This window comes from Hypanus sabinus, chromosome 10, assembly GCF_030144855.1.
Source record: "Hypanus sabinus isolate sHypSab1 chromosome 10, sHypSab1.hap1, whole genome shotgun sequence".
Lineage (NCBI taxonomy): Eukaryota > Metazoa > Chordata > Chondrichthyes > Myliobatiformes > Dasyatidae > Hypanus > Hypanus sabinus.
The window spans coordinates 35,718,506-35,731,524 of NC_082715.1; the positions used below are offsets into that span (position 1 = coordinate 35,718,506).

Here is a 13,019-nt window from a genome sequence, read left to right on the forward strand (position 1 = left end):
CTGTGAATCTCCTTAAGTGTTTCAAATGAATTGTTTAATTTGAAAATGAGCATTTTGATTTTAAAAATAACTTTGCTCTTTCTAATATCAGACTGATGAATGGCGACTTAGTTACGTTAACAAAGATTTCGCTGTCTGCCGTTCCTACCCTCCCATTGTCACGGTGCCAAAGTCAATTGATGATGAGGTTCTGAAAAAGGTTGCTACGTTTCGTCAAGGTGGTCGCTTCCCTGTCCTCAGCTACTATCATAAAAAGAATGGAATGGTGAGCATCTAAGATGGTTGTAGCTTTTTATAGAGAAGCAGGCTTGAAAGCACACAAGGTGCTGTCATTTTCTAACTATACTTAACTATATTCTTGCATCTATCCACAGACTTGGGATCTGCAAACATTTCCTATTTTCATAAGATAATGTCACACTGAGAGAAGTTTTCTTTAATCTGATTTCCAAATTGCTTTCATAAGTTCCCTTGACTTACTCCAGGCAAATGTTTACTGTATTGCTGAATATATTGTATTTTAGCCTAAGCTGTTATAAATTTTACCTGTTATTACAAATTCTTTAAATATATGAAACCAGTCATCTATTTATGGAGTTTCTTCACTAATTCTACTTAATTAAACATTTGACTTTTCTAAAGGTGTTTGCAGTTAGAAGCATTCCAAATTACAGTGCAGTACTAAATCAATATTTTATGTTCTGTTACTATTAGTGTGCACCTCCTTTACATCTATGTCATTGCGAGGTAGGGAAAAGGCTGAAGAACAGGACCTCCAAGGTAGTAATCTGAATTACTCTCCATACTACGTACAGATGAATGAGTGGCTGAGGAACTGGTGCAGAGAACAGGGTTTCAGATTTCTGGATCATCAGGATCTCTTCTGAGGAAGGTATGACCTGTACAAAAAAGACAGGTTACACTTGAACCTGAGGGGGACTGATATCCTTGCGTGTAGATTTGCTAGAGCTGGTGTGGAGGGGTTAAACTATTTTGATGGGGGATGAGAACTGGAGTGATAGGGCTGAGGATGGAGATGTTGGTATACGTCTTGATGCAGTGTGTAATGAGTCTGTGAGGAAGGACAGGCAGATGACAGGGCAAAATTGCATTCAGTGGGATGAAATTAACTGTGACCTGGAGGCAAAATAATAATAAGTATACCATTTTGGATACAGTTGAGGGAGGGCAACCTACCAGGGAGGGAGGCGGGGGAAGGAGCCACACTGACTGGCTTCTGGAAGGGTAAGGGAGAGGAGTGCAGTTGTGATAGTGGATTAAAGGAATAGGTGGACGTGATAGAGACACACAGATAGTTTGTTGCCTTCCAGGTGCCAGGATCAAAGACTTCTCAGATGGGTCCGTGACATTCTAACGGAGGAGGGTGAGCAGCCAGAAGTCTTGGTACATATTAGCACCAGTTAAAAATGTAGAAATAATGAGGAGGTCCTGAAGAGAGAATTTAGCAAGCTAGGTAGAAAGCTGAAAAGCAGGACATCCAGGGTAGCAGACTCAGGGTTGCTGTCTGTGCCATGTGCTAGTGAGGACAAGAATAAGATGAGTTAGCAGATAAATGCGTGGCTGCCAAAATTTGGACACCCGGATGGTATGTTGCCTCCCAGGCGCTCAGTATGAAGATTAGTGGAGGGGCATGTAGAGTGTTGAGGAAAGAGGTAGGCTGCAGAAGGACTTAGATCGATTTAGTGAATGGGCAAGAAAGTGGCAAATGAAATACAATGTTGGAAAATGCATGGTCATGCACTTTGGTAGCAGAGATAAATGAGCAGAGTATTTTCTAAACAGGGAGAAAATCCAAAAATCTGAAATGCAAAGGGACTTTGGAGTCCTTGTGTAGAACACCCTAAGGGTTAACTTGCAGGTTGAGTCAGTTGTGACGAAAGCAAATGCAATGTTAGCATTCATTTCCAGAGGTCTAGAGCACAAGAGCTGTAGTGTGATGCTGAGACTTTATAAGGCAGTGGTGAGGCCTCAGTTTTGGGCTCCTTATCTAAGAAGTGAAATGCTGGCATTGGAGCGGCTTCAGAGGAGGTTCACAAAAATGGTTCTGGTAATGAAAGGGTTTTCACATGAAGAATGTTATGATGGCTCTGGGCCTGTACCCACTGGAATTTCGAAGGCTGAGGTGGGATCTCAATGAATCCTTTTGAATGTTGAAAGGCCTAGACAGAGTAGATATGGAAAGGATATTTCCCATGGTGAGGGAGTCTAAAACGAGAGCACAGCCTCAGGATAGAGGGGTGTCCATTTAAAACAGAGTTGTGGAGAGTTTTCTTTAGCCAGAGGGAGTTGAATTTGTGGAATTCGTTACCACAGGCAGCTGTGGAGGCTAGGTGTTTCTACGGTGGAGATTGATAGATTCTTGATTGGCCACAGCATCAAAGGTTACAGAGGGAAGGCTGAGAAGTGGAGCTGAGGAAGGGGAACAGAAAAATATCAGCCGTGATTACATGGTGGAGCAGGCTCAATTAAAACCTATTGAATATTGAAAGACCCAAATGTTGTGAATGTGGAGAGGATGCTTACTATAGTAAGTAAGTCTAGGACCAGAAGACACAGCCTCGAAATAGAGGGGCATCCATTTAGGACAGAGATGAGAAGGAATTTCTTTAGGCAGAAGGTAGTGAATCTGTAGAGGCCAGGTCATTGAGTATATTTAAAGAAGAAGTTGATAGGTTCTTGGTTAACTAAGGCATCAAAACTTAAGAGGAGAAGGCAAGAGAACAGTTTTGAGAGGGATGATCAATCAACCATGATGGAATGGTGGAGCAGAATCAATGGGCAAATGGCATTATTCTGCTCCGGGGTCTTATGATCTCTTCCAGTATACTTTTCCAGATTATACACTATTCTATGATTGAATTCTTTCCAGCATATTTATCACTTGTGTAAAATGTAGTTTGTTAGTTAGACCTTTATGTGCCAAGGAGTTTTATCTAGGTTGCTAAAAAAGTGTTCAGGCATGTATCAGATTTTCAGAAATTAAAACTTGATTTCAAAGTCTCTGATATGAGAAGTCATAACAATGGAACACATTGTGTTTGCTCAACAGAAGCTAGGTGTATTCACCTTTTAAAAGATATGTGCACTTCAACAGAAATTACTGCACTTGTGAAGTTCCATAAATGTTTCATCTGACTGAACTTTAGTATTCAGTAGTTAAGTTAAGAATTATCAATCTTACAAAATGTTTGTAAATCCATTCTAATTAGAGTTAATGCTAAAATTTGAAGTAAGTTCCAGTGTTGTTACAAGAATATTGGATTTCACAAGTCCCTTGGTCCGACCTAGATTTTGTTTTACGAGATGATGTCTAAAGCCTCTTGTAGGTTTTATCGTCAGTTATTGATCAATAACTTGGGCAATAAATATAAGATGATCAAGCTGTGATGCCTACTGCCTTTTTATCTTCTTTCTTGCTTTCCACACAGCCACTTTGGTACTTGCCCTAGAATTCATTTATTTATCTGCTTATTTTGTCAGTGATGTCTTGATTTGTTTTTCCTGTCTCCAGTGTTCAATCGTTTATCTGTTAAAGTTAACTGGATAAATTTACGTTATGTTTGAATTTGAGTAAGAACTCGGTATTGCAATTGTATTAGGTTTAAAATGAACTCCAGAGCATTTAAATGTGAAATACAGGTTGATCTTTTGCAAAATTTTTTAGGAAACTGCAAATTTTTAATGTAAAAGCTTTACATTACATTTTATGTTTTTAATGTTGTAACATTTTATGTTGTAAGATCCCTGTTTTCAGGGATTGATCTTTGAACCTGGATGAGTATGCTGTAATTGTTACTGACTTAATTAAAACCTGTGTGGATGAGTGTGTGCCTACAAAGACTTACTGTACGTTCAATTCCTAAATGGACATTGAACCTTTGAACACTACCTCACTTTTTTAATATGTTTTTGCACAAATTTTAATCTATTCAATATACATATACTGTAATTGATCTATAATTATTTTTTTCTCTTCTATGTTATGTATTGCATTGAACTGCTGCTGCTAAGTTAACCAATTTCACATCACATGCTGGTGATAATAAACCTGATTCTGATTCTGAAAGCTTGAAAAAAAATGTAATTCCATTATTGCTGGGGTGTTTTTCGCTAAGTGCTCTGCAGGCTAGTAGCTGGACTGGTGGTTCAGCAAACATTAAACAAGAAGAATGAGGATGCTTTCTCTTGCTGAGAATTGTGAAGAATTTTTGCCTCCAGATATTAATTGGATAGCTGGTCTGCAAAGGGCAGATAATACTTCTGCCCAGAATCAGCAAAAGTCAGCTTAAATAGACAAGAATTGAAGAGCTGTTGTCTGCGCAGAGGGGTAGGGCGGTGTAGTTTCCATGCAGATTAGTGGGAGAGTTCCTTTGTGGAATGAATGCCAAAGTTAATGGGGAGCAACTACATGACCCTGTTATGTCTAAATCTCTGTTTCCAAATACTGTACTTCCAGAACTTGCATCACAGTCATTCATCTGGTTGTGCCATTATTTGCTAAAACTCCAAGCTCTGAAATTTCCACCCTAAATCTCCCTAACTTTGTTTTCTTTTTTGGTCCTTAAAGCTTGTTTATTTAACCAAGATGTTCATCTGCTGTCCAAAGAGACATTTAGAAAGGTACATGAATAGGTTGGTGAATTTGAGAAATTTCTTTCTTTCTTTCTTTTTCAATCTTTTTATTGAATTTCATATATAAAAAAAAATAACATAACATAATATTGAATAGGTTGTAAATACACTAGGCTTGAAGTTAAATTAGTAATAAGATATCAATATCTTATTAAAATATCAGCAAAAAAAACATCATACAATAATCAGTCAAACCTATATTGATTATACATGAAAAAGGATAATCACTAAAAGAGAGAAAAGAAAAAAAATATAAAAAAATAAAAAATATAAGAAAAAATATATATTGGGAAAAAAATAAACCTAGACTAACATGGGCGAGGAATTTCTTACCACAGGCAGCTGTGGATGCCAGGTTGTTGGGATTAAGACAGAGCCTGAAAGTTTCTTGATTGGACATGATATCAGAGGTTACAGGGAGAAGGCTGGGTTGGGGCTGAGGAGAGGAGCAAAACGGATCACTCATGATTGAATGGCAGAGCAGACTCAATAGGCCAAATGGCCAAATTCTGAGCCAATGTCTTGTGGTCTTAAATATCTCCTCTAATAAAAAGGATGTACTAAGCAGGTCAGGGAACATTTGTAGTTTGAGAAACAGGAATTTCTTATGCTTAGACTTTGATCAGAACAAAGAAAAGTTAGAAATTAATAATATTAACTTGCTGAGAAATCAAGAGAATATAAGGAATGTCATTGGTGTTGTAGATTCTGTATGTTTAATAATCTGTGAATACAGCAAAGCTCAGATATTTCCAAACTTTCAGTTTTGGTTCCTTGCACAAGAGGATTGTTGTTCTTTACTTCATGGCTATCAGTGTCAAAGAGTTCAAATATGCAGTTAAAGAGGGAGGACTGAGAACACTAAATAAAGGAAATGTCTCTGAACAATTCTAACTTAAGCAGATTAAGTATTTAATAATTGCAGATTTTCTCAGAATCTTTCATTTTAAAATTTGAATTTGTAAGAAGTTTTAAGTATTTAAGTAATTGCTTTAAATTTTTGCTTTATAAATCAGGAGAATATCATATTTCTTTTGATTTCAGCAGAATTTTGATCTGTAGACCACTCAGAAATACTTTTTTAAACAAATATATCAAACATTCAGTTTTCAGTGACCCTTAAGTAAAACTTCCCTTGTTAAACTGCAGGAGACTCATTTCAAAAGTGTTTTTATTTCTGCAGGATACTTGCTAAGGTTATATGTGATTCAATTATTAACAGTGATTTAGTTGTTCTAAGCAATTGGGTTAGTTTCCTTCAGACGATTTTATTTCTGTTTTCTTTTGATCTTACTACTCATTAACATAAACCTGAAATTGAAAAGTGGAAATGCAGTGTAAACGTTCAGGATGAAGAGAGTACCAGGCTAAAGACCATGTATTCCTTTAACCTCTGAATCATATATATTAAGAAGAGAATGTTGAAAAATGCATGCAAAGAAGCACCTCCATTTTTCAAGTAACTCAAACTCTGAAAAAATAACTTAAGGGAACAAAATACAGTATAAGTCTCAAAGAAAGTAAAAGTGCTTAAGTATCAGGAGATAAAATAACTGTTTATTGCAACACTGAGTACTCTCAGTTTAATTATACACATTATAAATTTATATAATTACATGCAATACAACTACAGCTTCTTAGCCTGGGGCAAATCCATTGTGATGAACTGGAATGTAGTCACCGGCAGAAATTGATAGATGGGTAGAGCATGAAAATAGCATCATCACATTTGCAGAACAGCAGTGTTATTAGCAGTGCTGTAATTATGATGTGCTATCATAACAATAAGAAGCCACATTTAAAATTAGTTACAAAGTCATAGTTATAGAGCTGGACACTTCAGCACAACGTGATCAAGATGTTTGAGCTAATTTCTTTTAGATTCTTTTCTCTTCATGTACTTGTCTAAATGTCTTTTAAATACTGTAATTTTACCTGCTTCTGCTTCTTCTCCCTAGCAGCTTATTCCACACAGCTATCACCCTCTATGTGGAACCCTTGGGTTCCTTTCAAAATTTTCTCCCTCAACACTGTTCAAAGTTCAAAGTAAATTTATTACCTCTGTGTGTGTGTGTGTGTGTGTGTGTACATACACACACACATACAGCCCTGAGATTCATTTTCTTGTAGAAATTCACAGTAAGTACAAGAAGCACAATAAAACTAATGAAGACCGCATCCAACAGGACGAGAAACAACTAATGTGCATAAGACAATAACTATGCAAGATGTGCAAAAAGAACAAAAAGTTCGATCCATGCTGTGTATTGACAAACCCTAAGGTCTTACTGATATATCTGACATGTCTTGAGTTAGCCATGTCTCCGTGAAACACAGAACACAGCAATCCTTCATTTCCCTCTAATGCAGCATTCATGCCATTAACAACTCATTCATGTTCTTCAGTGACTTTATGTTTGCTATTAAGATACAGGCAAGAGGATTTTTTATACCCCAGTGTTTCAGTCTGGCTTGGAGTCCTCCCCCTCCTAAGATCATAAGATACAGGAGCAGAATTGAGCCTTTTGGCCCATCAAGACTGTTCCACCATTTCATCATGGCTGATCCATTTTCCCTCAGCCCAATCTCATGCCTCCTCCCTGTATTCCTTCATGCCCTGCCCAATCAAGAATCTATCAACCTCTGCCTTAAATATACATAAAAACTTGACCTTGGCAGCTGGCCGTGGCAAAGAATTCCACAGGTTCACAACTCTCTGGCTAAAGAAATTCCTCTTCATTTCTGTTCCAACAGGGCACCCCTCTATTCTGAGGCTGTGTCCTCGGTATTTAGACTCTCCCACCATAGATAACATTTTCTCCACATCCACTCTATCAAGGCCTATCATCCTTCATGGTTCTGAATTCTAGTGAATACAGGCCCAGAATCATCAAATGCACTTCATATGACATTCTGGAATTATTTTCATGAACCTCCTTTGACCCTTCTCCAATTTCAGCACATGCCAGCTTCCTGGACGGCCACATCTGCACCAGGTGTGTCATGCTGCAGCTCCTTAGGGACCAGGTTAGGGAAATGGAAATGCAGCTCGATGCCCTTCGTCTGGTCAGGGTAAGTGAGGAGGTGATAGAGAGGAGTTATAGGCAATTAGTCACACTGGGGCCTTGGGAGACAGATAGGTGGGTAACAAGTCAGGAGAGGGAAGGGCAAGAGTCAGACACTATAGAGTCCCCCTGTGGCTGTCCCCCTTAACAATAATTACTCCTGTTTGAGTACTGTTGGAGGGGTTCGGCCTGTCTGGGTGAAGCAACAGTGGCTGTGCCTCTGGCACAGAGTCTGTCCCTGTCACTCAGAAGGGTAGGGAAAGGAAGAGGATGGCAGCAGTGATAGGGGACTCTATAGGGGGTCAGACAGGCAATAATGTGGATGCAGGAAGGGAACACAGATGGTAGTCTGCCTCTCAGGTGCTAGGATCTGCGATGTTTCTAATCGCGTCTATGAAATCCTGAAGTAGGAAGGAGAACAGCCAGAGGTCGTGGTACATATTGGTACCAACGACATAGGCAGGAAAAGGAAGGAGGTCCTGAGACCAGACTAGAGAGAGTTAGGAAGGAAGTTGTGAAGCAGAACCTCAAAAGTAGTAATCTCGGGTTTACTTCCTGTGCCATGTGACAGTGAGTATAGGAATAGAATGAGGTAGAAGATACATGTGTGGCTGATGGATTGGAGCAGGGGCCAGGGATTCAGATTTCTGGATCATTGGACCTCTTTTGGGGCAGGAGTGACCTATACAAAAAGGATGGGTTACACTTGAATCCGAGGGGGACCAATATCCTGGTTGGGAGGTTTGCTAAGGTTATTGGGGAGAATTTAAACTAGAATTGCTGGGGGGTGGGAACCAAACTGAAGAGATGGAGGAAAGGGCAGTTGGCTCACAAATAGAGAAAACTTGGAGACAGTGCGAGAGGGAGGATAGGCAAGTGATAGAGAAGGGACGCACTCAGACTGATGGTTTGAAATGTGTCTATTTTAATGCAAGGAGTATTATGAACAAAGCAGATGAGTTTAGAGTGTGGATTAGTACTTTGAGCTATGATGTTGTGACCATTACAGAGACTTGAATTGTTCAGGGGCAGGCAGGAATGGTTACTCAGAGTGCCATGCTTTTGATGTTTCGGAAAGGCCGGGGTGGGGGCGTGGCACTGTTGATCAGAAATAGTATCATGATTGCAGAAAAGGAGGAAGATGGAGGGATTGTCTACCAAGCCCCAGTGGGTGGAAGTTAGAAACAGGAAGGGGTCAGTCACTCTACTGGCTGTTTTTTATAGACCACTCGATAGTAACAGACCTTGAGGAGCAGATAGGGAGGCAGATTCTGGAAAGATGTAATAATAACAGGGTTCTCGTGGTGGGAGATTTTAATTTTCCAAATATCGATTGGCATCTCCCTAGGGTGAAGGGTTTAGATAGGGTGGAGTTTGTTAGGTGTGTTCAGGAAGGTTTCTTGACACAATATGTAGATAAGCCTACAAGAGGAGAGGCTGTACTTGATCTGGTATTGGGAAATGAACCTGGTCAGGTGTCAGATCTCTCCGTGGGTGAGCATTTTGGAGATAGTGATCACAATTCTATCTCCTTTACCATAGCATTGGAGAGGGATAGGAACAGACTAGATAGGAAAGCGTTTAACTAGTGGAGTAAGGGGAAATATGAGGCTATCAAGGCAGGAACGGAAGCATAAATTGTGAACAGATATTCTCAGGGAAATGTACAGCAGAAATGTGGCAAATGTTCAGGGGATATTTGTGTGGCGTTCTGTACAGATACATATCAAAGAGACGGAAATGTAGTGTGGTAGGGTACAAGAACCGTGGTGTACAAATGCTGTTGTAAATCTAGTCAAGAAGAAACAAAAAGTTTACGAAAGGTTTTAAAAAAAACTAGGTAATGATAGAGATTTAGAAGATTATAAGACTAGCAGGAAGGAGCTCAAGAATGAAATTAGGAGAGCCGGAAGGGGCCATGAGAAGGCCTTGGCGGACAGCACCAAGGAAAACCCCAAGGCATTCTACAAGTATGTGAAGAGCAAGAGGATAAGATGTGAGAGAATAGGACCAATCAAATGTGACAGTGGAAAAGTGTGTATGAAACTGGAGGAGGTATCAGAGGTACTTAATGGGTACTTTGCTTCAGTATTCACTATGGAAAAGGATCTTGGTGATTATAGGGATGACTTACAGCGGACTGAAAAGCTTGACTATATAGATATTAAGAAAGAGGATGTGCTGGAACTTCTGGAAAGCATCCAGTTGGACAAGTCACCGGGACCGGACAAGATCTACCCAGGCTACTGTGGGAGGGGAGGGAAAAGATTGCTGAATCTCTGGCGATGATCCTTGCATCATCATTGGGGATAGGAGAGGTTCTGGAGGATTGGAGGGTTGTGGGTGGTGTTCCCTTCTTCAAGAAGGGAAGAAGATAGCTCAGCACATTATAGACCAGTGATTCTTAATTCAGTGGTTGGTAAAATTGATGGAAAAGATCCTGTGAGAGGCAGGATTTATGAAGATTTGGGGAGGAGTAATATGGTTAGGAATAGTCAGCATGGCTTTGTCAAAGGCAGGCCATGCTTTACGATCCTGATTGAATTTTTTGAGGATGTGACTAAACACATTGAAGGTAGAGCAGTAGATGTAGTGTATATGGATTTCAGCAAGGCATTTGACAAGGTACCCTGTGGAAGGCTTATTGAGAAAGTAAAGAGGCATGGGATCCAAGGGGACATTGCTTTGTGGATTCAGAATTGGTTTGCCCACGGCAGATAAAGAGTGGTTGTAGACGGGTCATATTCTGCATGGAGATCAGTCACCAGTGGTGTGCCTCAGGGATCTGTTCTGGGACCCCTTCTCTTTATGATTTTTATAAATGACCTGGATGAGGGATGGGTTAGTAAATTTGCTGATGACACAAAGATTGGGGGTATTGTGGATAGTGTGGAGGGTTGTCAGAGGTTACAACGGGACATCGATAGGATGCAAAACAGGGCTGAGAATTGGCAGATGGAGTTCAACCAAGATAAGTGTGAGGTGGTTCATTTTGGTAGGTCAAATATGATTTCAAAATATAGTATTAATGGTAAGACACTTGGCACTGTAGAGGATCAGAGGGATCTAAAGGTTTGAATCCATAGCAAACTCAATGCTGCTACAGAGGTTGACTCTGTGGTTAAGAAGGCATGTGATGCATTGGCCTTCATCAACTGGGATTGAGTTTTGGAGCTGAGAGGTAATGTTACAGCTATATAGGACCCAGGTCAGACCCCACTTGGAACACTGTGCTCATTTGTTGTCTCCTCACTACAGGAGGGATGTGGAAACCGTAGAAATAATGCAGAGGAGATCTACAAGGATGTTGCCTGGATTGGGAAGCGTGCCTTATGAGAATAGGTTGAGTTAACTTGGCCTTTTTTGCTTGGAGTGACGGAGGATGAGAGGTGACCTGATAGAAGTGTATAAGATGATGAGAGGCATTGGTCATGTGGATAGTCAGAGGCTTTTTCCCAGGGCTGAAATGGCTGGCATGAGAGCACACAGTTTTAAGGTGCTTGGATGTAGGTACAGAGGAGATATCAGGGGTAAGTTTTTTTACACAGAGAGTGGTGAGTGCGTGGAATGGGCTGCCGGTGACGGTGGTGGAGGCGGATACGATAGGGTCTTTTAAGAGACTCCTTGATTGCTACATGGAGCTCAGAAAAATAGAGGGCTATGGGTAACCCTAGGTAATTTATAAAGTATGGGCAAGTTCGGTGCAGCATTGTGGGCCGAAGGGCCTGTATTGAGCTGTAGGTTTTCAATGTTTTATCCTTTCTAAGATAAGGAGCCCAGAATTGCTCAAAATACACCAAGTGAGGCCTCACTAGTGCTTTCTGAAATCTCAGCATTATATCCTTGCTTTTATATTCTAGTCTTCTTGAAATGAATGCTAACATTGCTTTTACCTTCTTCGACTCAGACTTGATCTGCAAATTAACCTTTAGGGAATCTTGCATAAGGAATCCCAAGTCCATTTGTACTTCAGCTTTTTGTATTTTCTCTCCATTTAGAAAACAGTCAACCCTTTCATTTCTTCTACCATACACTTCCCAATACTGTATTCCATCTGCCATTTCTTTGCCCATTCTCCTAAAATGTCTAAGTCCTTCTGTGGCCTCTCTACTTCCTAAAAACTACCAGCTCCTCCATCTATCTTCATATCTTCTGCAAACTTTGCAACAAATCCATCAATTCCATCATCCAAATCACTGACAATATAACCTAAATTGAATCAGTCCCAACACAGCTCCCTGTGGAACATTACTAGTTATCGGCAGGTAGCCAGAAATGAAGCCCTTTATTCCCACTCTATGCCTCCTCCCTCTCTTATGGCTATGGTGATGTAACTTGCAGAACAAGCAGCGTTGAGAATTAAATCCACCGAGTCCTTCATCAGATCGTAAAATGGCTAGTTCATTAAGTACGCTACTTAAAGGGAAATTACATCCTGTAGATTGCAGTGAGAGTAGTTCAGAAGAGTATATTTGGACCCACAAACATGAGAAAATCTGCAGATGCTGGAAATCCAAAGCAATACACACAGGATCTCAGCAGGCCAGGCAGCAACTATGAAAAAGAGTAAACAGTCAGTGTTTTGGACCGAGACCCTTCATCAGGACTATATATTTAGAAGTTTTTTAAGCTGCCTGCAAAGTGGTGCCATTTTTCACCAGCACCATTGTTTTTGACTCCCCTACTCCAGGGTGAAAAAAAAAAGATGGTGACAATCCACTTTATCTACACCCCTCATGATTTGATACACCTCTGTAAGGTCACCCCTATGCCTCAGGGAAACAGCAGTCTCTCCTTGTAGCTCAAGCCCTCCAGTCCTGGCAATAATTGAAATTTAATGCTCTCCAAAATCTGTGCAATTGTAGTTAGTCCTATCATTGCACTATTTTCTATCTACATGAGAATTTTTTTTAAATACACTGAAATTTTCTTGACGACATTTTTGGGGAATTCCTTAACTATCATGTCTGGCTTAGTATGACATGTTTGATTGCAGTGAGAAGTGCATCAGCTTGGTGGAAGCATCTGATAATGTCTGTCTCATGTAAGTGCCTTTAGTCTCCTTGGAAGCTCAGTTTTCAAGTGGAGGGTTATGTCTGCCAAACTTGCAATTTTAATTTTGTAGCCAAAAATACACAGTGAAAGATGATACTGCTAGAAATATTTAATCTAATGGCAGATTGTATTGCCATGTTGGCTTTGCAAAGTGTCTGCAAAGCCCGTGAGAGAAATTTATATTTTGCTACGCAGCTGTTTACATCTGTTTCTCTGTTTAGAGTTCATATTTCATTGTCTATAAAA

General features: G+C 40.0%; 1 protein-coding gene across 1 annotated transcript in view; it reads left to right on the top strand.

Moving 5' to 3' along the window:
* The window catches only part of mtmr9 (myotubularin related protein 9), an 89,325-nt gene that overhangs the window by 43,986 nt on the left and 32,320 nt on the right, over window positions 1-13,019 (top strand). The window contains exon 4 of the mRNA XM_059981654.1: window positions 92-265. Within this exon, the coding sequence (XP_059837637.1) occupies window positions 92-265 (174 nt within the window). The remainder of the gene's footprint in view (window positions 1-91; window positions 266-13,019) is intronic.